Source organism: Mobula hypostoma, chromosome 2 (assembly GCF_963921235.1).
Source record: "Mobula hypostoma chromosome 2, sMobHyp1.1, whole genome shotgun sequence".
In the NCBI taxonomy this organism is placed as follows: domain Eukaryota; kingdom Metazoa; phylum Chordata; class Chondrichthyes; order Myliobatiformes; family Myliobatidae; genus Mobula; species Mobula hypostoma.
In genome coordinates this window covers 120,544,911-120,571,522 of record NC_086098.1, presented here as the reverse complement: position 1 = coordinate 120,571,522, position 26,612 = coordinate 120,544,911, and the positions used below count along the sequence as shown (strand labels likewise).

Here is a 26,612-nt window from a genome sequence, read left to right as displayed (position 1 = left end):
AGAAGCTGCAGCTAGATGCACTTTTTGCAGGTCTAGTCGTCGGGGACACTGGAAGTCTCTCTGCCTTCCCACATACTGCAAGTGGAGCATTCCACTATCCTGCCTGGCACCTCTATTATTCTGAGTACTGTAAATATAAAGAAGGAAGAACAATAAACTGTGGGTACTTTGTAAGTAATGTGCAGTACTTTGAGAGATCAATTGCCAGGGTTTAAGGAAACGATTCATCAGCACCTACTCAAAAGCTGTTAGGGATAGGCAAGCAATAGGCTTTGCCAGCAATTCCCACATCTGTAAAAGCAATTTTAAAATGAATATAAAATGTTGTGTAAAAATCTGAGTTGGTGGACCCTTTTAAATAGATGTAAGTTTTACCTCTAAAATTAGGACTAGCTGAGAAAGATAAAGAATGACAATATTTGTCACATGTACATTGAAGCATAAAGTGGGATGCATCGTTTGCGTCAAATCAAATCAGTGAGGATTTTGCTGTGTGGCCTGCAGATGTCACCACACTTCCAGTGCCAACACAGTATGTCCACAACTTTGGAATGTGTGAGGAACCTGGAGCACCCACAGGAAACCGACATGGTCACAGGGAGATGAGACAATCTGCAGATGCTGGAAATCCAAGCAAAGGTCACAGGGAGAACTCCTTACAGACAGTGGCAGAAATTGACCCCAATCTTACGACTGGTACTTTAATAGCGTTATGCTACCTGCTCCATAAGAAATAGGAGCAGGTGTAGGCCGTCTGGCCCTTCGAGCCTGCTTCGCCATTCAATAAGGTCATGGCTAAACTGGCCAGTTCTACCTACCTGCTTTTTCCCCATAGCCCTCAATTCCCCTAGTATGCAAAAATCCATCCAACCTTGGCTTAAATCTATTTACTGAGGTAGCCTCCACTGCTTCATAGGGCAGAGAATTCAACACTGTTGGTGTTCTCCTGTGTTCTTCTCAGAATAATTAGTTTAAAGTCTCTTTTTCCTTGCACTCTCATTAATTTTAAATAGAATCATTACTCTCTGTAACCAACCAATGCCTTTTGCCTTTGAAATGGCCTTTTGACTTCTGCTTTTATTGTTACTTCTGAAGATGCTCATTTTTGCCAGGCTGTATTTGTCCAGTAATGTAACCAAAAATCCACTGTCTTACTAATGTCCTTAACCAGAAACTTAAGCCTAAAGTAATGAAGGTTGTTGTATGCTAAGCGTTGTACATTGCTGCTTGGCCATCTTCCTGCAAGTTATGAGATGTGATAAGAACCAAGAGTGATAAGAATGTAGCTTTTGAGATGGCAATGAAAAGAATGAGTGATACTGGAGGAAGGAATGTTGTGTAAGGAAACAGGTAGTATAATGTGGGAAAATATTACAAAATATATCATCTGGTCCATTTATTGCAGTGTTTCTGAACAAAATTCCTTTTTCCTGCATCATAGAAAGGTGTGGTAGTTGCTAATTAAAGATGTCTATTGAGGTGAATCACACACCACAGCTCTTGTACATTATGGTTGCCTAGATACTTTAGAGTTATATTTGTGCAGTCATTTCTAGATTCTAAATAGTCATGGATAGAAAAATTTTAGAGGGATATATGCTAAGCTTGAGAAGATAGAACTAGCTTGGATGGGAATCTTGATTTGTATAGGCAGGTTGGGTCATATGATTCTTAAGGGTGAAAAGACTTAAGCCAACATCCTCTGATCCTGCCTTCCATTCTCATGTTGTAGGCTCACTATCCTGCCAGCTGCAGCCACATGTCACAATGGATGGATGATGGAGGGTACTATGAGGGAATGACTATGGAAGCACAAAGCAAGCACCTGGCAAAACTCATCTCTAAAAGATGTCCAAGCTGCCATGCACAGATTGAGAAGAATGAAGGCTGCCTCCAGTGAGTCAGTGTGTTCATTGGTTATTTTTAAAAATATAAGCACTTTGCACTTTATACTAAAGAAAGCTATTCAGCCCAAGAAAACAGCTCTCCTCCTTCCTCCCCCCCAACCCCCCACTATCCTGCATTCATTTGATCAAGACTAATCCACAAATCAGCTCTGCTTGATTTGAATCTATGTGAACTTATTCAGTGAGTATTGGCTGAACTTGTTCTTCAAAGATTCATTTGCATCAACAGCCCATTCTAGAACATAGAACAGTACAGTAGAGTATGGGCCCTTCAGTCCATGATGTTATGCTGACTTACTTAAATCTACTTCACGAGCAGTTTAATCCTTCACTCTTATATAACTCTCCATTTTTCTACACCATGTGTCCAAGCGTCTATTAAATCAGCCTCTAGCAAGTGTTCTGTGCACCTATGGTGGGGCGGGGGGGGGGAGGAGATCTATCATTTCCCCTAAACTTCCCTGCACTGACCTTAAAAATAAGTCCTCTGATATTAGCCATTAGCCATTGTCCCCCTAGGAAAAAGGAACTGCTTGTCCATTCTATCTCGGCCTCTCCTAATTGTATATACCTCTATGAAGTTGCTGCTCACCCTCTTTTACTCCAAACATAAAAGACTTAGCTCACTCAACCTTTCCTCATAAGACATATTCTCTCATCTGGCCAGCATCCAGTAAGTCCTCCTCTACACCCTCTTTAAAGCTTCCACATCCTTCCTATAATGTGGTGACCAGAACTGAGCACAATACTCCAAGTGTGGTCAACCCAGAGTTTTAATAAGCTGCTACATTAGCTCGCGGCTGTTGAGCTCAGTTCCCCATATAATGATGGCCAACGGACCATTAACCTTAACCACCCTCTTTACTTGCATGCCAACATTAAGGATCCATGGACTTGGACCCCAAAACTCCTCTGATTCCACATACTTCTAAGAATCCTGCCATTAACCTTGTACTCCGCCTTTAGGTTCAACCTTCCAAAGTTCATCTTACTACAGTTTTCCAGATTGAACTCTATCTGTACAGTTCTGCATCCTGTTTATCCTGCTGCAACCTATGACAACTTTCCACACTGTTGTGTCGTGGATGAAATCACCAGAGAGACAGAGTCACTGGTAGATACAAAGCAGCTTCTTTATTCGACACAACAAGGTACAGCAGACATCATACAGACAGAGATGCTTTCAGTAGAAAGGTCTGCTAGCCCAATGTGGGCTCGATATTTATATGCTAAACACAATGGGCAATTGCTGTTTACAAGGTTATAGACAATGCTTCCTTTTGAAGCTACATACAAAACATCACACCTTCTGACTTCATCCTTTCCTCCTGATGCCAATGTGTCTGGGTTGATATTCACAGCCTTTAGGAGTGCAAGTCAAATCCTCAATACACTTATTTGGTATTTTACATGCTAATATAGAGGACAGTTAGTATATATAAAGTATAGATAAGGCTGTCTTCGAAACCTGTAAACTCCACACTTCCATCCGCAGCGTCTGGCTAGTATTCTGATATTCATAGCTTTTAGGAAATGCATTGTTGTGAACTCAATCCACAGTACTTTGTCAAACAGAAGACTGGTGGCCAAAGTCATTTAGGTGTAAATGAATCATCTACCCAAAAGCTCACTCTAACAGTCCCTCCTCTTGGCCCTCCTGGACAAAAATTAAATTTCTACCAGGAAAGGCCAACCTAGGAGGATCTGCTCAAATAGGGCAGCAAAAAACACCCTGTCTCAAAATTCCCCCCCCCCCAATGTTATGTACCTCGATATCTATCCTAGCATTCCCTAATCGCTACCTACCAAATGTTAAGCAGAGAGGCTGTTCCAAGTCTTTAGGAAATGCGGCTCCTTTCGTGTACCTGTTGGCTCTTTTCCTGCAGGCTGACTGCAGCTTAATCACATTCCTTTGTCTTCAGTCCTTCACCCTCTGGTCGCTGAAACTCTCCTTCAAGGAGCACCCACAGGCCTTCTCATTGATGTACAGGAAGGGCTGGGGTTGCCTCAACATAAATGTATGCAAGGACCTCTCCCCGGTGGCACCCCCTTCCCAACTGTCCGCTCGATCACTGGCCCAACTGCTGAAAGGGGCCCAGCTCCTCAGACGGGGGGTGCTGCTTTAAGATGCCGCATGCAGTCTGAAATGCCATCGAAGTGGTGGAACTTGCTATCTCTGCTTTAACTCAAAAATCCCTCCCCGTCTATTTCCCAATAATTTACTATACTATGCTATAAAATTAATCATCTACCTTCAGCAACCAGCCTCATACAGAGTACCATCATCATCACACTTTAGCAGGCTATTCATGGTTTTCTAACACGCTCTCAGTGTCTTCTGTCACGCTGTCAGCATTTTCTGCCTTTGCGTTTTCTCCGGGTATGTTTTCATCAGCTGTGGTCAGGTCTGGCATGGCTGGCTGGTGTTCCTCTCTTAGGTTCTCTGTAATTACATGGTTACTGGGTACACTTGGTTCCCCACTCCGTCTGTGGGAGCAACAAGAGGGCGAGTTGTATGCTTTAACCTGAGTCCAGTGTTTTCACTGGCTGCCTCACCGAGTCTGTACACAGACACACGTATCATTGGTTAAGAGTACTGTCTGTGGTCCTATCCACTTGGGGGCAAACCCTGGCCTTTCCGGCAGCACCCTCACCATAACTTGGTCGCCGGGCTGTGAAAGGACTATCCCCTTTCCCTCTGGCTCTCTCTGATCAGCGATTCGCTGCTGTTGTTTTGCTCTGTCCTTCAACACTTTACGTTGGTTACAAAGGTCTTTCACATATTGGGTCATTTATCCCTGTAAGCCCCAGGCTCCCCACAACCCATAATACCCCATAAGGGAGTCGTATTGCTCGCCCCGTCAATAATTCGTAGGGGCTGAGACCCAACGTGCAGTTCCGGGTTGCGTGCAGTCTCATCAGGATTCCTGGTAATCCATCAACCCATGTCTTTCCTATCTCAGCTATAGCTTTGGCTAACGCATTCTTGATTGTTCGGTTCATCCTTTCTACCATCCCTGAACTCTGGGGGCGGTAGGGTATGTGGAACCGTTGTTGAATCCCTAGCAGTCGATACATTTCCTTCATCACTTTCCCTGTGAAATGTTCTCCCTGATCTGTGGACTGGGGTTCCCCACCTTGGGAGGATCTCCTGAACTAGGATCCATGCAGTGGTGCGGGCGGTGCAGTGCCTTGTTGAGAAAGCCTCTACCCACCGGGTGAAGTGATCCATAATTACTAGACAGTAGCTTCTCCCCCTGCTTTTTGGCAGGGGCCCTGTGAAGTCTATCTGGATGTTTTCCCAGGGTCCTCTCGGCCGAGGCTGATTTGCCAGCTTTCTGCCCTTACCAGAGTTATGTTGTGCACAAATGATACAACGGCAGCATAGGGCAATTGCTATTTACAAGGTTATAGACAATGCTTCCTTCTGAAGCTACATACAAAACATCACACCTTCTGACTTCATCCTTTCCTCCGGACACTAACATGTCTGGGTTGGTACACATAGCCTTTAAGAGTACAAGTCAAATCCACAATACATTTATTTGGTATTTTACATGCTAACATAGAGGACAATTAGTATATATAAAGTATAGATAAGGCTGTCTTCGAAACTACCTGTAAACTTCACACTTCCATCCGCAGCGTCTGGCTAGTATTCCGATATTCACAGCTTTTAGGAAATGCATTGTTGTGAACTCAGTCCACAGTACTTTGTCAAACAGAAGTCATTTAAGTGTAAATGAATCATCTACCCAAAAACTCACTCTAACACACACTATCCACAATACCACCAACCTTTGTGTTATCTGTAAACTTACTAACCCACCCGTCCACTTCCTCATCCAAACGTTTATAAAAATCACAAAGAGCAGGGGCCCCATAGCAAATCCCTGCAGAACAACACTAGTCACTGACCTCAAGGCAGTATATATTTACTACCACTCTCTCCCTTCTGTGGGTAAGCGATTTCTGAAACAATGTAGCCAAGTTTCCGTGGATCCTCTGCCTCATGAAATTCTCAATGACCTGAGGATGGGGAGCCTTGTCAAGTGCCTTATTAAAATCCAAATCCACCACATCCTCTGCTGTCCTGTTATCAAAGTATTTTGTCACATCCTCAGAGAATTCAGTCAGGCTCATGAGGCTTGACCTGCCCCACAAAAAGCCATGCTGACTATCCCAATAAGACTATGCTTCTCCAAATGCTTATAAGTACTGCCTTTAAAAATCCTCTCCATTAGTTTGCTCACCATAAACATAAGACGCAATGGATTATCCCTGTTGCCTTTCCATGTTCAATGGAACAACATTTGCCATCTTCCAATCCTCTGGTCCTACTCTTGTGGCCAGCGAGGACATGAAGATCATCAGCAACACCATAGCAATCTCTTCCCTCACTTTCCATAGTAACCTGGCGTATATCCAGCAGGCCCTTTCAAAGACTTACCTATCCTAATATTTTTCAATAGCTCCAATACTGCCTCTTTCTTAACTTTGACATGCTCCTGTGCATTAGCCTGTTCTACACTGAATTTACATTCATCAAAGTCCCTCTCACTGGTGAATACTGAAGCAAAATATTCATTAAGGACCACCCCTACCACCTCCAGGCACATGATTCCCCCACAAATGAGAAAATCTGTAGATGCTGAAAATCCAAACAACACACACAAAATACTGGAGGAACTTAGCAGGCCAGGCAGCATCTATGGAAAAGAGACAGTTAACGTTTTGGGCCAAGACTCTTAAGCAGGACTGGAGAAAAGAAGATGAGGATGAGAGTTAAAAGGTGGGAAGAGGAGAAGGGGAAACAGTGTGATAGGTGAAACCGGAAGAGGGAGGGATGAAGTAAAGAGCTGGGTGTTGATTGGTGAGAAGTACAGGGCTAGAGAAGGGGGGAGTATGATAGGAGAGGATAGAAGGCCATGGAAGAAAGAAAAGGGGGGAGGAACACTGAAGGGAGGCAATGGGCAGGCAAGGAGATAAGGTAAGAAAGGGAAAAAGAGATGGGGAAAGGTGAAAGAGGGTGGGGACCATTACTGGAAGTTCGAGAAATCAATGTTCATGCCATCAGGTTGTGAGACTGCCCTGAATGGTAGAGGCAATTGCGACAATAGAGGAGGCCATAGATTGACATATCGGAATGGGAAGTGGAAACAAAATGGGTGGCCACTGGAAGGTCCCACGTCTGGTGGACGGAGCGTAGCTGCTCAGTGAAACGGTCTCCCAATCTACGTTGGGTTTCACCGATATACAGGAGGCCACATTGGGAGCACCAAACACAGTATATGACCTCAGCAGACTTACAGGTAAAGGTCGTCTTACCTGGAAGGACTGTTTGGGGCCCTGAATGGTAGAGTGGGAGGAGGTGTAGAGGCAGGTGTAGCACTTATTCCACTTGCAAGGATAAGTGCCAGGAGGGACAAATGGATAAGGGAGTCGCATAGGGAATGATCCCTGCGGAAAGCAGAATATTGGGGGGCGGGAAAGATGTGCTTGGTGGTGGGATCCCACTGGAGATGGGGGAAGTTGCGGAGAATTATATGCTGGATGCAGAGGCTGGTGGAGTGGTAGGTGAGGACAAGAAGAATCCTATCCCTGGTAAGGTAGCGGGAGGATGGGTGAAAACAGATGTGTGTGAAATGGAAGAGATGTGGTTGAGGTCAGCGCTGATGGTGGAGGAAGGCAAGTCCCTTTCTTTGAAGGAGGAGGACATTTTCGTTCTGGAATGAAGAGCCTCATTCTGAGAGCAGATGTGGTGAAGGCAGAGGAATTGAGAGAAGGGGATGGCTTTTTTTTTACAATTAACAAAGTGGGAGGTGGTATAGTCCAGGTAGCTGTGAGAGTCCGTGGGTTTATAATATACATCAGTAGATAAGCTGTCTCCAGAGACAGAGACAGCGGCAGTGAGATTGAGAAAGGGGTGGGAGGTGTTGGAAATTGGTCAGGTAAATTTGAGGGCAGGGTAGAAGTTGGAGGCAAAATGGATGAAGTTGCCGAGTTCTACATGGTTTCAAGAAGCAGCACCAGTGTAGTCGTCGATGTCGCTTAGGAAAAATGTGGGACAGCCACCAGTGTAGGCTTGGAATGTAGTCGACAAACAGGTAGGCATAGCTGGGACCCACGCGAGTGCCCACGGCTACACCTTTTCTTTGAAGGAAGAGGGAGGAGCCAAAGGAGAAATTAATTAAGAGTGAGGACAAGTTCCACTAGAAGGAAGAGAGTGATGATGGGGGGTAAGTGGCTGGGTCTGAAGTTCAGAAAGAAACAGAGAAATTTGAGGCCTGCCTGTTGCGGGATGGAGATGTATAGGGATTGGACATCCATAGTAAGAATAAGATGATGGGGGCTGGGGACTTGAAATTAAAAAGATCCAAAGCGTGTGAAGTGTCATGGATGTAGGTAAGAAGAGACTGAATTATTGGGGGGGCTGGGAATAAAACATATGAATTTCCTCTGGTCCCTACCTACCATCCCACTAGCCTGCGTGTCCAGCACATGATTCTCCGCTACTTCCACCATCTCCAACGGGATCCCAGCACCAAGCACATCTTTCCCTCGCCATCACTTTCTGCTTTCCACAGGGATAACTCCCTACGCGACTCCCTTGTCCATTCATCCCTCCCCACTGATCTCTCTCATTGCACTTATCCTTGCAAGCAGAACAAGCACAAGGGCCCCATGCAGTCCTTCCAGGTGAGGTGACACTTCACCTGTGAGTCTGTTGGGATGATATACTGTGTCTGATGCTCCAGGTGTGACACTCTTGTACATTGGTGAGACCTAACATAGATTGGGAGTCTGTTCCGCCGAGCACCTATGCTCTGTCTGCCAGAAAAAGTGGGACCTTCCAGTAGCCACCCATTTTAATTCCACATCCCATTCCCATTCTGATATGTCAATCCATAGCCTCCTCCACTGTTGTGATGAGGCCACACTCAGGTTGGAGGTACAACAACTTGTATTCCATCTGGATAGTCTCCAACCTGATGGCATGAACATCGGCTTCTCAAATTTCTGGTAATGTCCCCCCCCCCCACCCTCTCACCTTATCTCCTTGCCCGCCCATTGCTTCCCTCTGATGGTGATCCTCCTTTTTCTTTCTTCCATGGCCTTCTGTCCTCTCCTATCAGACTCCCCCTTCTTCAGCCCCGTATCTCTTTCAGCAATCAACTTCCCAGCTCTTTACATCATTCCTTTCCCTACCTTTTAACTCTACTCCTCATTTTTTTTTCTCCAGTCCTGCTGAAGGGTCTCGGCTCGAAACGCTGACTGTGCTCTTTTCCATAGATGCTGCCTGGCCTGCTGAGTTGCTCCAGCATTTTTAGTGTGTTACATAATTCCCCTTTTATCCCTGAGTGGTGCTATCCTCACTCTAGTCATCACATGAAAAACATCTTGGCATTTTCCTTAATCCTATTCATCAGGACTGTCTCGTGTCCACTTCTGGCTCACTTAAGTCCCTTCTTAAGATCCCTCCTGGCTACCTTGTAACTCTGGAGAGCCCTTTCTGATCTTTGCTTCCTAAACCTTAAGTATGCTTTCCTCCTCCTCTTGACTAAATGTTCCTCCTCTCTTGTCAACCATGCTTCCTCCACCCTACCATAATCCCCCTGTCTCAGCTAGATAATCCTAACCGGTACCCCATGTAAGTGGTCCCTAAAGAACCTCTCCATTCTGCAATGCATTTTCCTGAGAACATCTGATCTCTGTTGATGCTCATAAGTTCCTGCCTAATACTATTGTAATTAGTAACACGAGATTGTGCAGATGCTGGAAATCCAGGGTAACCTGTACAAAAATATTGGGTGAGTCCTGATGAAGGGTTTTGGCCTGATGTGTTAACTGTTCATTCCTTTCTGTAGATGCTGCCTGGTCTACTGAGTTCCTCCAGCATTTTATGTATGTTATTATCGTAATTAGCTCTCCCCCAGTTAAATACTTTCCCATATCGCCTGCTCCTGCCCTTGTCCAATGCTACGCTAAAGATCAGCGATTTGTGGTCGCCATCTCTGAAATGCTCTCATACTGAAAGATCTATTACCCGATCAGGTTCATAGCCTAGTACTAGAGCCAGAATGGCTCTCCTCTAGTTGACCTGTCTACATACTGTGTCAGGAATCATTCCTGGATTCACCTTACAAATTCTCTTTTATCTGAATCTTTTGCACTAAGGTGGTGCCAAACAATATTAGGGAAGTTGAAGTCAACCATGACGTGTTATTTTTTTCACTTTAAGAAAATTTGCCAATATTTCTGCTCCTCAATGTCCCTGTAGCTATTGGGGGCTTGTAGAATACTCACAATAGACTGATTGTTCACTTCCCATTTCTGACTTCCACCCATACTGACTCAGTGGACAATCCCTTTATGACATCCTCCCTTTCAGCAGCTGTGACACTACCCCTGATTAGCAATGCCACCCTGACTTCCTTTATGTCCCTCCCTATCCCTTTTGAAATATCTAAACCCCAGAACATCGTAACTGATCCTGGCCTTGTGATAACCAAGTCTCTGTCATGGCCACAACTTTGTTATTCCATATACATGTACAACTGCATTTTGTTCCATGCCTCTCAGTTCATCATCCTCGTTTTTTATATTTCTTGAATTAAACCCATCCAACTGGCTATATTTATGCCAATCCTCTGCCTGTCCTTCCTCACTGTACATTGTTTCTCTGCTTGTGTTGTCTCTGATTAACTGGACTCTGAAAACACAAACTGATTACTTTATTTACTTGTGCACTAGGAGAACAGCATGGCCTCTGTCACCACACTGGTCTGAAGTTTGAACAAGAATGTCATTTTTATACAGAAATTAGTTAGTGGATAGAGATATTGACCAGTTATAAGCTTGTGAATGTTCAGATTCCTTATTTGCATTACTAATTACCATTCAAGCTATGATAATACAGGTATTAATAGCTAATAGAATCCCCATTAAAGGCCAGTAATTCTTCAGATTTAGTAAAGTAACTGACCAATAAAGTGTCACCCTGGAATCCTTCATTTGCATTTTTGTCCTGTCCCCCTGTCCCCCTGTGAACCTCATTTAAATCCTCCCTGACAGCTCTAGCAAATGTACCCATAGTGATATTGGTCCCTCTCAAGTTCGTGTGTAACCTATCTCTTTTTCACATGACACTACCTTCCCCAGAAGATATCTCAATGATTCACAAATCTGAGACCCTGCCCCATGCACCATCTCTTCAGCCATGCGTTGTCTGCCATATCATATTCTTCTCTTCACTGGCGTGTGGCACAGGCAGCAATTTAGAGATTACTGCCCTTGAGATCCTACTTTTTAACTTCTTTCCTAACTCCCTGGATTCACTTTTCAGAACCTCATCCCTTTTCCACGCTATGTTGTTAGCATCGATGTGTACCACAGCCTCTGGTTGCTTACCCTTTTCCTTAAGAATACTGGGAACTTGATCCAAGATGTCTCTGACCCTGGCACCTGGAAGACAACATACCAGTCAAGAGTATCATTCTCAACCACAGAATCTGCTATCTGTTTTCTTAACCAATAAAGCCCCCTGGCACTACTGCTCTCCTCTTCTCCCCCTTTCAGACAGTGCCAAAGACCTGGATATTGCAGCTTTCCCTGGTCGGTCGTGTTCCCCCAAAGGTATCCAAAGTGGTATTCTTGTTATTGAGAGGAACAGGTGTAGGGATATCCTGCACTGGCTGCTTATTGTCTTTTAATCTCCAGATGGCCATCCAGCTATCAGCCTCCTGCAACTTAAGTGTAACTGCCTCCCTGTATTTCCTGTCTAACAATCTCTCAGTCTCCGAATAATCCAGATTTCATTCAGCTTCAGTTCCTTATCGTGGTTTGCAAGGAACTACAGCCAGAAGCATTTCTCACAGATATAGTGTGTTGGACATTGGTGGACTCCCTGACTTCCCACATCATGCAAGAGGAACATCATTCCCACAACTCTACCTGTGCAATAAGAAGAAAGAGACCAGAGCCTTAGCTTAACCTCTGCTCGTTCAACCATACACATGTATACAGCTAAACAAAACATTGTTCCTCTGAAGCAAGTGCAGGGCATTCAGACAGGGTGTACATGTGTGTTGGGTGGCAGAAGGGTGTGAAGAAATCTTAATAGCCCAGGAGACTGAGCTGTTACCTGGCCTGACAGTTCTAGTTCTTATGCTGTATAACTTCTGCCTGATGGCAGGAGGTCAAAGAAATTGCAGGAAGAATGGGAGAGGTCTTTGACAATGCTGGAGGCAAGTGCCGTATGCAGCATTTCTGATGTATGTCCTGAATGGGGTGTGGTGGAGGGGAGAGAGACATCGATGATGTCTTCAGCAGTCCTCCCTGTCTGTTGCTCTGCTTCTTCTTGCCAAAGCCTCTGGGTCCCACTCTGAACAGTGAACCTTCCTCACACAATGGTCACTTCACAATGGCTGCTTCACTTGTGTTTACATTCTTTTTATTGGCAGCTGCTCAATTAGCCATCTTGCTAATTAGTGAGACTTGCTCTTTAACTCCTTTCTGTTGTTACACAGTTGTAAAGTGAAACTCAACAGCAATGAGACTTGCTCTTTTAAATCCTTTTTGTTCCCACTCCTGTAAAGGAAAGAACACTTCACATATTACAACTTCTAAAAAAATATATTCTTTCTGATTTTTCCTTTTATTATTTCAAGCAGTAGAAGTGTGAAGTGACTGGTAGAGAATCTGTAAACAAAGCAGAGCGATGTTCTGTGGAACCTATCAGAATACGTCTGTAGTGGGATGTCCCTATCGTTAAACCACCTTTGTTGTGGTTTATAATTCCAGTATTTAATTTGCTTTAGTATTTTTGACCTCTCTTCCATGCCATACTTGAAAGTGGTTTTTATCACATTAATGCACTGCACTCTGCTACCATAGCCAAATGCAGTTAATCTCAGACACTTGATAGCCAGCCCCTAGTAGCACCAGCAGCTTTAAGTGACACACATCTCCATTGCCACTTTAGCATTTAGACCTATTTGGATTAGATCAGCAAATATATTGTTATATCTAATTTAAAATGGTATGGTATTAAACAAGGTGTTTTCTCAGGATCAGAGTGCTTGCAGTCCAATAGATAGGCAGAGACAAGTTCCTTTCTCTGTTTTTGACTCTTGTCCAGTTGGCTTTTCTAATGGCCCCAGATCTTGTGTTCACTTTTGAACCAGCAATCTTTTCAGGAGATGAGTTGCAATCCTTGATATTTGAGTGAATCCAGGGGAAGATCCTTAAGGGATGGTCATTTGGAAATGGAACCAGCTGTATAGAGAACAGGCAGGGGTTTACTGAGATGAATGGCCTTGTGCTGTAATGAATCTGCGAAACTGATGTATCCCACCAAGGGGGTGGGCAGTTAAATAATCAATGCTTGAAACACAGGCTGTGAAGAGTGGGTTGCCACTTTTGTTTGCTTGAAAGTGAATGAGTCTGAATTAAAATAATTGGATATAATAGGGAATTCTCTACAGTTCTAAAGAGGTCAGTAAGAACTGTGATATAATGGGGGTTAGTCGTTAAATTATTAAGGTGAGTTCTTTTGGACCTGATTATCTGTTTCTCTTGCAGCATGACATGTGCCAAGTGTAATCATGGATTTTGCTGGCGATGCCTAAAGCCATGGAAACCAACTCACAAAGATTACTATAACTGCTCAGCTATGGTGAGATCAAACTTCATCACCAAAATCTTTAAAATCATAGTAACACATTCATTTTCCTTGGCTGTGAATGAATGTATAGGGTTGGGGATAGTGGTGAGTACATGTAGCCTTTTTGAATGTTGCAGGCCTTATGGTTGAGTACTACCAAAATAGCTGCCATCTTGATAAACATGTCATAATATCAAGTTATTTTTATTCCCTAATTTTCTCCCTTGTTTTTTTTATCTTAGTACAGCTGCTTCCACCCTTCAGGTATCTGGTACTTGGCCTTTTTGAGTGTTCAACAACAGAGGGTACCTGTGCCGATAATTAGGTGTGGACTGCTGGTCAGTCAGTCATTCCTTGCTAAGCCCAAAAGCCAGAGTAACTGAGGTCACTGCAGAGCTGCAAATTAATTATGTTTAATCTATGCTACTGAATACAGAACCTTGCAAATAAGCCATCAAAAAGAGTTAGTGGGAGATAATTGGATAGCCTGTTTAAGTAGGACAGTCTGCTATTCACTATACAGTCAGGTTTTTAAAACAAACTATTTCAAGTTGGCAAATTTTTGCTTACATTGTGTTTCTAGAAGGCACTGTACCAAGCAGATTTAAGTCTCCACTGCTCTAGGGAGAACCAGCAGGATAATATACACTGTCTATCTGTTATAATCTTGTTTACATTGAGAAATGCTACCATGGTCCTAGGCATTACCCAAAGCTGGCAAAAATGAAAGGGTAGATGAGGTACATCAGTTGAAGCATGCGCAGGTTGAAACCTATTAATTGTAAGAAGTAGGAAAGAGGAATTTTCAGTAACATGTTAATTTAGAACTAGCACAGTTATCTACTGTAGGTCTATTCCTAAAGCTTGATGTGAAATATTTGTAATTCCACAGGTCAGTAAAGCAGCACGGCAAGAGAAACGGTTTCATGATTATAATGAGAGGTGCACTTTTCACCACCAGGCACGGGTGAGTATGTTCTGCTTGTATTCCAGTCCTAAGATAAAACTTCTGATGTGATTAACTATATCTTTGGGGAAGCTGGTTCTAGAGAAAATGGTTTTGGAGATTAGAGGTGGTTCCAAACCCATCTAAAAATCCCGTGCATGATTTTTGACATCAAACTTAAAGAAAATGCAGTGAAATTTCCCTCACCATCAGGTGAATCCTCATCTCTCCCAAAGAAACCAATTCCTCTGTGACTTCCTGGTTCATTCTTCCATTTCCACCAACCACTTCCCCTCTCACCTTCTGATGTAGCTATTAGATATGCAACATCTATCCTTTCACGTCTTCCCTTTCCACCATCTGGAAACCCAAGCAGTTTCCAAGTCACTGTCTGGAAAGGCTTGGCTGGTCATTGATTACCTACCTGTTTGAGACAATTTCATACTCAGTTTGTCTGTCCACATTAAGAAAGTCATATTATTTAACTGGAAATTTTCTAGATGAACAGTAATTTCAAAATAGTATTTGTTTTTCATTCCAGGACTTTGCTATGAATTTGGAAGCAAAGGTTTCTGCAGTTAATGAAGCTTTACAAATGAAGTCATTGACATTCGTTATTGATGCGTGTAAGATGCTTGCTCAGGCAAGGAAGGTGAGAGCAGAGGTCACACTTAACTGTTGTCTTCATTTCATACATAGTGATGAGAGTTAAAAGACTATGGATTGCCTGACACGGTATCCTGACCTAATATGAGTCCAGGCACTGTGCCCCAAATCCCAGTCAGGTCCCAGGCACTGTGCCGTAATCCACAGGCGGGTCCCTGGCTGTACCCCCACCCAGATGCATCATGTGCACTATATCTCACTATAGAATGGGTCCTTGAATCTCATCTCAGTGAGAACTGGTCTGAGAAGCTCTTGGGACTGGTTTCAGGCATTGAAGGATCATGTGTGAGAATGGGAGGCAGTGAAATGAGAAGTCTCCTTGCTTGTGAGTTTAACTTTGGAGGATTGAGTGGGAGCAGGAGGCAGTGAAAAGAGCAAGTTCTGTTGCATATGAGTTTCGATTTGAAGCAAGAGTGAGATCTGTGTAAGTGTGAGAAGCAATAAAAAAGCAAGTATCAATGCTTCTGGGTTTCTCATAGGTCAATAAAAAGAAGTTAGGTTTAAGTAGAGAGGCATTGTGTGAGTGGACAGGGTTAGAGTGGAGGAGCTGAGGCTTTGGCTCAAGAGGATTCAGTGAGAAGAGGTGGAGGGTAGGTGAGTTTCTGTTAAGATTCTTTCTTTGTTGCACAGGTAGAGAAAGATTCAAAGGTACATTTATTATCAAAGTAGGTACGCAGTATACAACTCTGAGATTTGTCTTCTCCAGATAGCCATGAATCAAAGAAAACCAGAAAAGCCACTCAAAGAGAAACATAAATCCCCGCCCCCCCGCACAAAAATTCCCAAATTTCTCAAATGGCAACATAATCATTAACCTCCTCCCCCTGCACAAAAAAAGCAAATCCCCCAAATGACTATATGATTATCGACCCCCCCAATACACATACATACACACACACACACACACACACACACACACACACACACACATCATGACATCATGCAACTGGCAATAAGATCAAACCCCAAACCACACCCCCTCTGTGGCACCAAGAAAGAATGGGCAAAAATACAGAATATAAAAACATAAAACAGAAAGTGTCCAATTTGAACTAAAGAGTCCACAGTCCAATCCATAAATCGCAGAACTTCAGTAACATCCTCCATTAGCATCAGGGAACACAGTGGCCTTCCCTCAGGAGCAGCGAGCGAGAGATCTGTCACACACAGGCACCTTATCCAGCAGCAGCCCACCTTCTGCATTCACCTTAGTGTTTCAATCTTCCTTGGTGCTTAAATCGGCAAGAAAGGGAGAAGGTAATGGGCTTCTGCCCCATCTCTAAGCTTCTTCACCTAGAGGCTGCTCACCTCCTGGAATTTTCTCGGAATCAGCAAAACACTAGATCACTCAATCTGTAAATTGCAGGCTCAAACAGTAGCAGAAACACATAAAAAGACGTAAAAGAAGTGAAATAGACAGTTTCATAGAGCAGCAAGAATGGAACCCAGGGCAATGATGTGCTCTTCTTGCGTGATGTGGGAAGTCAAGGTAACCTCCAGTGTCCTGATGACTATACCTGCGAGAATTACATCCGGCTATGGGTCTTTACAAACCATGTTAGGGAGCTGAAGCTGGATGACCTATGAATGAGAGCTTGATAAATAGGAACTACAGGGAACCAGTTACATCTAAATTGCAGGAGGCAGGTCACTGGGTGACTCAGGAGGGGGAAAAGGAAGTGCAGATTATCCCTGGGTTATTTCCTTTAATTACAGAGTTTCCATTTGGATACTGTTACAGGGTCGGTGGGGAGGGGGGAGTGGAGACGATCTACCAGGGAAAGCCCAGGTTTCTAGCATTGAGACTGGCTCAGGAGGGATGTGAAAAGGAGCGTGGTAGTGATAGAGGATTCAGCAATTAGAAAACTGACAGGAGATTCTGTGGACATAAAGAGACTCCTGTGTGGGACTCTACCTTCCGGGTGCCAGAGTCAGAAACATTTTGGATAAGCTCCACAGCATTTTTAAGGGGGAGGAAGACCAGCCAGAAGTCTTGGTGCATATTGTTATCAACGATGTAGCTGGGAAAAGGGATGTGGTCCTGAAGAGCTAGAAGGGAAGCTTAAAAAGCAGGATGTCAAGGAGAGGGATATTGGGATTGATGCCTGTGCCACCCTCCAGTGTGGAGAAGAATCAGGCAGATATATGTGTGGATGAAGAACTGGTAGGCTCTACCAGGTAGAGGGAAGGGTTTCAGATTTGTTGATCATGGGGATCTCTTCTGGGAAAGGTACGACCTGAATGAAAGGGATGGGTGCACCTGAACTCGAGAGAGATCAATGTCCTTGTGCCCAGTGTGCTAGAGTTGTTGGGGAAGATTCAAATTAGGTTGGCAGGATTATGGAAACTGTGGTAGTTCAGATGATGAAGCAGTTTGTGTAAAGGTAAATGCAATGTGTAGAGAGACTGTGAGGAAAGATGGGCAGTGGATGGGGCATAAATGCAGTCAGTTAGATAGGTGTAAGACATGTCTCTGCCCCTCTGACCCGTTCCGTCAGAGAGTGTCTTGTTGACCCTCGCAAGGAAGGTCCTGATGGAGTACCTGGTAAGGCTCTGAAAACCTGGCGGGAGTATTCAAGGACATTTTCAACCTCTCGCTGCTACGGGCGGAAGTTCCCACTTCCTTCAAAAAGGCAACAATTATGCCAGTGCCTAAGAAGATTAATGTGAGCTGCCTTAATGACTATGGCCCAGTAGCACTCACATTGACAGTGATGAAATGCTTTGAGATATTGATCATAACTAGAATGAACTCCTGCCTCAGCAAGGACCTGGACCCATTGCAATTTGCCTGTTGCCACAATAGGTCAACGGCAGATGCAATCTCAATGGCTCTTCACATGGCTTTAGACCACCTGGACAACACAAACATCTATGTCCGGATGCTGTTCATGGACTGCAGCTCAGCATTTAATACCATCATTCCCACAATCCTGATTGAGAAGTTGCAGAACCTGGGCTTATGTACCTCCCTCTGCAATTGGATCCTCGCCTTCCTATCCGGAAGACCACAATCTGTGGGAATTGGTGATAACATATCCTCCTCACTGAGAATCAACACTGGTGCACCCCAGGGGTGTGCACTTAGCCCACTGCTCTACTCTCTCTATACCCATCACTGTGTGGCTAGGTATAGCTCAAATACCATCTATAGATTTGCTGATGATACAACCATTGTTGGTAGAATCTCAGGTGGTGACGAGAGGGTGTACAGGAGTGAGATACGCCAACTGGTGGAGTGGTGTCGCAGCAACAACCTGTTTGAAGAGATTTGGCATGTCGACAAATACACTCAAAAACTTGTATAGTTGTACCATGGAGAGCATTCTGACAGGCTCCATCAATGTCTGGTATGGAGGGGCTACTTCACAGGACCGAAAGAAGCTGCAGAAGGTTGTAAATCTAGTCAGCTCCATCTTGGATACTAGCCTACAAAGTACCCAGAACGTCTTTAGGGAGCGGTGTCTAAGAAAGGCAGCATCCATTATTAAGGACCTCCAGCACCCAGGACATGCCCTTTTCTCACTGTTACCATCAGGTAGGAGGTACAGAAGCCTGAAGGTACACACTCAGCGATTCAGGAGCAGCTCCTTCCCCCCTGCTATCCGATTCCTAAATGGACATTGAACCCTTGGACACTACCTCGCTTTTTTAATATGTAGTATTTTTGTTTTTTGAACAATATTTTAATCTATTCAATATACGTATACTGTAAATTGATTTGTAATTTATTATTATTATTTGTTTTTTCTTCTATATTATATATTGCTGCTGAGTTAACAAATCTCACGTCACATGCCAGTGATGATAAACCTGATTCTGATTCCTGTTACTTATCTCAGCACCAGCTGTTATTCAATCTAAGACAAAGCTCTCTTCTCCCTTGTACCAAGAATATGCCCCTTTTATACCCTTCGAAGTGTCTTACACTGGCACTTTTCCATGCACTTGGTACCTGCACAATGACCTTGCCTTCCCATGAAAAACATGTTTTTCACAATTTTTCACAGTTATGGTTGTAGACTTGTACACCCTTAACTTTCTCAAAGCATTGCTGTGGGTTGGTTCTCTCATACCTTTTCAAAACAATCACATTCCAAGAAAACACCATTTTGTTTTACAGACTTCCATTTTATTTTAGCATATGCCAAGGAGGAATCACATTTAACTTTTTCCTTACAACTTTACTGTTCAATGTACTATAACCGGTATTAATTCCAAACAAAGTATTATATCTGGTAACACACAAAACACTGGAGGAACTTAGCAGGCCGTGCAGCATCTATGGAGAGGAAGGGTTGGCCCGAAATGTTGACTGTTCGTTGCTGTCCTTTGATGCTGCCTGACCTGCTGAGTTCCTCCAGCGCTTTGTGTGTGTTGCTTTAAATTTCCAGCATCTGGAGAACCTCTGGTATCTGGTACTGGTCCCAGACCCTGTTTTTGTCCTGGTACAGATTCTGGGCAGTTGGACCCAGATGTAGTATTCTCCACCTCATGCCTTGCCCGGGGCCAGATGTGTTAGACTATGCCCCAGGTCACTGTGTAGTCTTAACCTTGCTTCCTCACTCTTACATTTCCAGAGTGGAAGGGTTTTGTTAGGAGAGCTTTATGAAGCCGGTTTCAGTGAAGGTAACTTATTGTTTTAAGACGGATATTATCTTTTTGTGGTGCTGTTAGCTCAGTATTGATTATCTGATTTTATTAGGTATTGGCCTATTCTTGTGTGTATAGTTACTACAATCAGGACACAGAAAAGATGGATATAATGGAACAGCAGACAGAGAACTTGGAGCTACATACAAATGCCCTGCAGATCCTGCTTGGTGAGTTGAAATTTGGCACTCGAAGTTTGTTAGTTTTGTTTAAATTTACAAAGAAAGGAAAGCAATTTACAGTCACTGAAAATATCTCATTTTAAAATGAAAAGTGGTATATTTGTTGGGAACTTAATTTGTGGGCATGTGGCCAAGTGGTTAAGGCGTTCGTCTAGTGATCTGAAGGTCGCTAGTACGAGCCTCAGCTGTGGCAGGGTGTTTGTGTCCTTGAGCAAGGCACTTAATCACATATTGCTCTAGTGTCTATGCAAGGAGTGGCGACCCACATAGACTTCCAATCTGTGCCTTGTAAGGCATGAAAATGCCCGACGCAGGCTTCTCATGGTCTGAGTCAACGTTACCTCCTAATTAGAGAATCAAAATAGGGAATTCAAAAGCTTAAAAATTACATCAGACCAAATACAAGGCTCATGCCTCCAAACCAAGATGCCCCCATGTGATAAATAATTGCAGTTCCAGTACAGCCATAATTATAATGGGGAGAACTTATTTATTATTTTATTTTTATACATTTTTTTCTTCTTCTATATTATGTATTGCATTGAACTTCTGCTACTAAGTTAGCAAATTTCACGACACATGTCGATTTTAATAAACCTGATTCTGATTCTGAGAACTCTCAGCAAGTAGCTCTATGGCTTTACCCTTCTCTATCCTTGTAAACTCCTCCAGCCTCAGAGTAACCTAAAGTGAGGTACAGTACATGGGATTCTGTAAAATCATAAAATCAGGAGGGCCTTAGATAAGATGAGTTGTCAATCTTTTTCCCAGGGTAGGAGTCCATACTTAGAGGATAGAGGTTTAGGTTGAGAAAGGAAAGAGTTGAATAGGACTGGAGAGGATAGTAGGTAAGCAACTTTGTCAGGATGGACAAGATGGGTCACGCGGCCTATTTCTGTGCTTTATAACTCAATGACTATACGGTCCTGTGCTTTACCATTGTAGTTGTTAGTGAATGAAATCTAAGCTGTTGATCAAACTGCAACTGGATTCAATTAAATAAGTAAATAAATTTTGAACTAAGGAGTGCAATAACAATAATGACCATGGAAATTGGATTGCTGTGAAAACCCATTTGGATCAATTTTGTCCTGAGGAGAAGCTCTCTGCTGTCTCTGTAGTTGCCTACTCCGAAGTAAGAGCTTCCAGACCCATATCTGGATTACCTTCTGCTGCTGTATGAATTAGCCAAGCAAGCACTTAGCTCAAGGACTGTTAGGTAGAGGCATTATATCCTGACCTGGTTACGTCCCATGCTAAATAAAGTCCCTTCATTTCACACTCTTGTCTTACCTTGGTTTTCATCTTACTTTGTGATTGAGTTGACAAGGCTAAAACTCTAGGCCAACTGCTTCACAAACCTTAAAAAATGTTTTAGTCATTTGGCCCAATTCATCCTTGTATTCAATTTTATTTGTTAATGCCCCTGTGAAGCACTCTGCAGCATTTTACCCTGTGAAATAGTGACTGAAATTGTGAAGAGTCTGGTATCTTTTTGAAGCATCACTTTGTCTTTCTTAGAGGAGACCCTTTTGCAGTGCACAGACCTGGCTTCTTGCATTCGTCTTCTTAAACCAGAGCACTTGAACACGGGGCTCGAACTGATCCGCAGGATACAAGAGAGACTGCTTGCTATCCTCCAGCACTCAACACAGGTAATTAAAACTGCAGTAAAGCAGCAGTACACATACAGGGATGTTCGGATGTGAAACTTAACCTTAAAAGGTTGCTTATGGAAATGAAATGTGTTTCCCTGCCCTCGCTGACTTTTCAAATCAGGCGGGAAAGTTTAACAGGTGCTCTCCCTACACTTAACTAGCTGATATTCAAAAGTGAACTCTTCCTTGGATTAATAGTAAAAACAGAAAATGCTGGAAAAAATTGGGAGTTTCTATGAAAAGGCATACAGAGATGATGTTACAATCGAATACCCTTCATTAAAATCTGGGAATAGAGAAAACAAGTTAGTTGTAAATTGCCAGGTAGGTGGGGGACAAGTGGAAGGGATAAAAAGATATTTTACTGGGTGAGGATAGGGTTGCTTTGGGGTAAAAACTGTGTTAAAGCTGTCTAGTTGATCGATTAATGAGGGTAATGTGTGAGAGAGAGAGAGTGTGCATAAACGTAAAAACGTGTGATGAGAGCAGCTAGCAAGAAAAAACCCAAAGGAATGTAAAAGCTGTGAAATACAGAGCTGTGGGGAATGCCAAGAAGATCAGACCATACCTGCTAGAGAGAGAAATACTAAAACAGCTGACCTTCAACAGAGCTGGTCAGTTCCGATATAAACTGAGAAAGCAAGTTAACTGAAGTTAGTGAGTTCAATAATATGCAGACGAATAGCTTGTCAAGTATTAGAGCCAATAAAAAGAAAGATGTAAGTGGAGCGGCTGTTGTGTGAGTGGACAATGTTAAAGTGGGCTGGCTTTGGCTTAAAAGGCTTGGACAAATGCAGATGCAGGCTCTCAGTAAGTTTCCGGAAAGTTTTTTTTTTCTGTTAGTACATAGCTAGTGTGCTGATAGTGGGTCCAGAGTTCCTTGTGTGAGATGTGCGAACTTTGGGAGACCTCCAGTCTCCCTGATAACTACAGAAAGAAGGTTCTGTCAACAAGAATGAGATTCCTGGATGGGTTGTTGCCTCCCCAGTGTCAGGGTCAGGGTCATCTCGGATCAATCTACAGCATCCTTGTACTGGGAGGGTAAGCAGCCAGAGGTTCACATTAGTTCCAGTGACATGGGTAGGAGGGGTGACAAGGTCCTCCAAAGTGAATTCAGGGAGTTAGGTGCTAAATTGGAGGACATGACCTCCAGTGTTGAGATCTCAGGATTGCTATGCATGCCAAGTGCTAGTAGGCCAAAAATAGGAAGATCAGTTTAACATGTGGTTAAAGAGTTGTGCAGGAGGGAGGGCTTTAGGTTTTTGGATCATTGGGCTCTCTTCCAGGGAAGGTGGGAGTTGTACAGAAAGTCAGTTTGTACCTGAATTGGAGAGGCACTAATATCCTTGCAGAAAGATTTGTACTGCATGGTGGTGGTGGTGGGGGGGGGGGGGTGGGGGGTGGCGGCTAAACTAGAGTTGCAAGGCGATGAGAACCAGTGCCAGACCAGATAGTGGAGTAGTTGTGGAGAAAGATGTAGATCAGGAATCAAAAGGTTGAGCATGGCGGTACGAATATTCTGAGCTGTGTATATTTCACTGCAAGGAGTTATTGCAGGGAAGGTAGATGAACTTGGGGCATGGATCAACATGTGGAATTGTGACAGTTGTACCCATTAGTGAGACTTGGTTGCAGGGAGGGCAGGACTGACAGCTCAGTGTCCCAGGGTTCCATTGTTTTAGATGTGATAGAGTGGGAGGGATTAAAGAAGGAGGGGTGGTGTTACTAGTCGGAAAATGTCATGTCAATACTTAGTCAGGACAGACTGGAGAGGCTTTTCTAGTGAGGCTTTATGGGTAGAACAAGAATGTATTACCAAGTTAAAGGGATTACGTTACAGATCGCCCAAAAATCTGCAGGGTTTAGAGGAGGAAATTTGTAGAGAGATCACAGACTGTTGTAAGAAACATAAGTTTGTGGTAGTAGGCAATTTTAACTTTCCACATATTAACTCAGTTCCATACTGTAAAAGGGCTGGATGGGAAACAGGTTGTCAAATGTATTCAGGAAAGTTTCCGTAATCAGTACATAGACATCCTAACTAGAGAGATCTCCTGTTAGGGAATGAGACAGGGCAGGCCAACACTCACAACACGCTGGAGGAATTCAGCAGGTCGGGCAGCATCCGTGGAAACGATCAGTCAACGTTTCAGGCCGGAACCCTCCATCAGGACTGAAGAGAGAGGGGGCAGGGGTCCTATAAATAAGGTGAGGGGAGGGTGGGAAGGAGAAGGCTGGTAGGTTCCAGGTGAAAGATAAAGGGGTGGGGGAGGGGAAGCAGGGAGGGGATAGGCAGGAAAGGTGAAGAAGGAATAGGGGAAAGCACAATGGGTAGTAGAAGGAGGCGGAACCATGAGGGAGGTGATAGGCAGCTGGGGGAGGGGGCAGAGTGAAACTGGGATGGGGGACGGGAGGGGGAGGGAATTACCAATAGTTGGAGAATTCAATGTTCATACCAAGGGGCTGAAGACTACCCAGGTGGTATATAATTCTCTAACTTCCGGTAATTCCACTGAGGTTTGTCGAGACTAGAACTAGAGGTCAGGGATTAAGGGTGAAATACAAAATGTTTAAGGGGAACATGAGGAGGAACTTCATTCAGAGGATGGTGAGAGTGTGGAATGAGCAGCCAGCACAAGTGGTGAATGCAGAGTTGATTTCAACATTTAAGAGAAACTTGTGAAACCCCGGTTTCCTTGGGTGCGTTTATTTAGGGAATACACACTCTGATCCCGCCAAGTCTGTGAGATCGGGATGGCTGTCCCACCCCAAACCCCGGTTTGTGTGAATGCCGTGTAATTTGCTACCCTGTTACAATGTGGAGACTGGTGGGGTGGTAGGTGAGTCCAGTCTCTGTGTCCAGCAGATAATTCTCTGAAACCTCCGCCATCTCCAAGGAGATCCCACCACCAAGCACATCTTTCCCTTCTCCCATTTTCTGCATTCTGCAGAGATCGCTCCCTACGTGACTCCCTTATCTAGTCATCTCTCCTCACTGATCTCCCTCCTGGCACTTATTCTTGCAAGCAGAACAAGTGCTACACCTGCCCCTCCATCTCCTCCCTCACTACCATCCAGACCCCTAAACAGTCCTTCCAGGTGAGGCAACACTTCTCCTGTGAGTCAGTTGGGGTTACTTACTGTGTTTGATGCCTCCTGTAAGTGGTGAGACCTAATGTAGACTGGGAGACTGCTTCGTCGAGCATTTATGCTCCATCCGCCACAACAAGTGGGATCTCCCAGTGGCCACACTTTTTAATTCCACTTCCCATTCCCATTGTGATATGTTCATTCATGACCTCCTCCACTGTTGAGATGAGGCCACACTTAGACTGGAGGAACAGCACCTTATATTCTATTTGGGTAGCCTCCAACCTGATGGCATGAACGTTGATTTCTCAAAATTTTGGTAATGCCCCCCAACCCCTGCCTTCCATACTTCCCAGCCCCCTTTCTCTCTCTCACATCATCCCTCATCTCCTTGCCCACCCATCCTTCCCCTTTTTTCTTTATTCCATCTTCTGTCTCTTTCACCAATCAACCTTAGCTCTCTACTTCACCCTCCTCCTCCTCTCCTCCCCCCCACCCCCATGTCTACTCCTATCTACTGCTCAGCTTTTTTTCTCCAGTTCTGCCAAAAGGTTTCGGCCCAAAACATCGACTGTATTTTTTTCCATAGATGCTGCCTGTCCCACTGAGTTCCTCCAGCATTTTGTTTGTGTTGCTCGGATTCCCACCATCTGCAGATTTTCTGTTGTTTGTAATCATGTCCTTCAACTGTGTGTCTTTCACCACTTGGTCCATTTGTAACTAATTCACCTCAGCTGTTTGAATGACCTTCCTACACCGCAAGCAACTCAGCTGTCTCTCTAGCCGAAAAGTACAGGCGAAAAGCTTCTCCCCCTTCTCCTGAAACATGTTCCAAAACCCCATCATGAATTCTGTTGGGTTTCCCGTCGCATCAGAAAAATTTTCTTGCACTTGCATGTAGCTTGTGGAAGTAGCCAAAGGGTTCTGTGTCTTTAAGGATCTCACTATGTCAGCAGCCAGACCTCTCATGCTCTATACCAGTCACTGACTGTCTTTTCATGTCATCAGACCACTGCCACTCATCTGCCCCATTTATTCACCAGGGACATAAGGGCTGATACCAACTCAGGATGGTCACCCCTCACTGGAGGACTCATTAAACCTTCCAAATCAGGCCACTCCTTTCCTATGCGCCGCAGAAACGAGAGCAACTTGTCTTTAAAATCTTCGCCCCCAACTATGGGAATCTCAGCTTCCGATTTGGCACCCTCGTCCACACTCCCCTCCTCCCGGAAAGTATGGACAGCCCACGGTCCTGAAGCTTCAATAGTAACAGGCAGATCCACTACCATTACGTCAACACTAGACTGAACTAAACAAAGTCTTTGCCTGCCATTTTGTCAAACCTTCGCTCCATGATGGTAACTGTTCCTAATGCTTTAATGGTACTCAGTGTCCTCATCAACAATTCATTGGGTCTACCCCGCTCAATATACACACACTCGTTACTGGTAATCCTGGGGATTGGCACCACCTCTCAACCCCTGCAGCATCCATAACCACATATCTTAATCACAAAATCAATCCAGAATGAAACCCCAGTTTCCTTGGGCTGCATTACATCTAGGCAATGCGTATGCCGGTCCTGCCAAATCTGTGAGATTGGGATGGCTCTCCCACCACAAACCCCGGTTTGAGTGAATGCTGTGTAATTTGCTACCGTTACAACTCAGTGCCAAGAAATTACAGACAGCACACTGCATACGATTAAAGGGATTATATTTATGAATGTTAATTTAACTAAAGGGTTAGTAAAGAAAAGAAAGAAGGGAACAAAAGGGCCCATTATAATTAAACAGTCAAATGTGCACAAGTTGGAGCTCAAATCTACCAAAAGTCATATTC

At 44.0% G+C, this 26,612-nt stretch overlaps 1 protein-coding gene across 6 annotated transcripts in view; it reads left to right on the top strand.

Annotated features, from left to right (window-relative positions):
* Window positions 1-26,612, top strand: part of LOC134342426 (cullin-9) — a 318,694-nt gene that overhangs the window by 275,631 nt on the left and 16,451 nt on the right. For all 6 annotated transcript variants that reach the window (XM_063040545.1, XM_063040547.1, XM_063040543.1 and 3 more), the window contains exons 33-38: window positions 1,733-1,896; window positions 13,491-13,584; window positions 14,465-14,539; window positions 15,060-15,170; window positions 19,890-20,007; window positions 21,541-21,674. In XM_063040545.1, coding sequence (XP_062896615.1) covers window positions 1,733-1,896; window positions 13,491-13,584; window positions 14,465-14,539; window positions 15,060-15,170; window positions 19,890-20,007; window positions 21,541-21,674 — 696 coding nt within the window. The remainder of the gene's footprint in view (window positions 1-1,732; window positions 1,897-13,490; window positions 13,585-14,464; window positions 14,540-15,059; window positions 15,171-19,889; window positions 20,008-21,540; window positions 21,675-26,612) is intronic.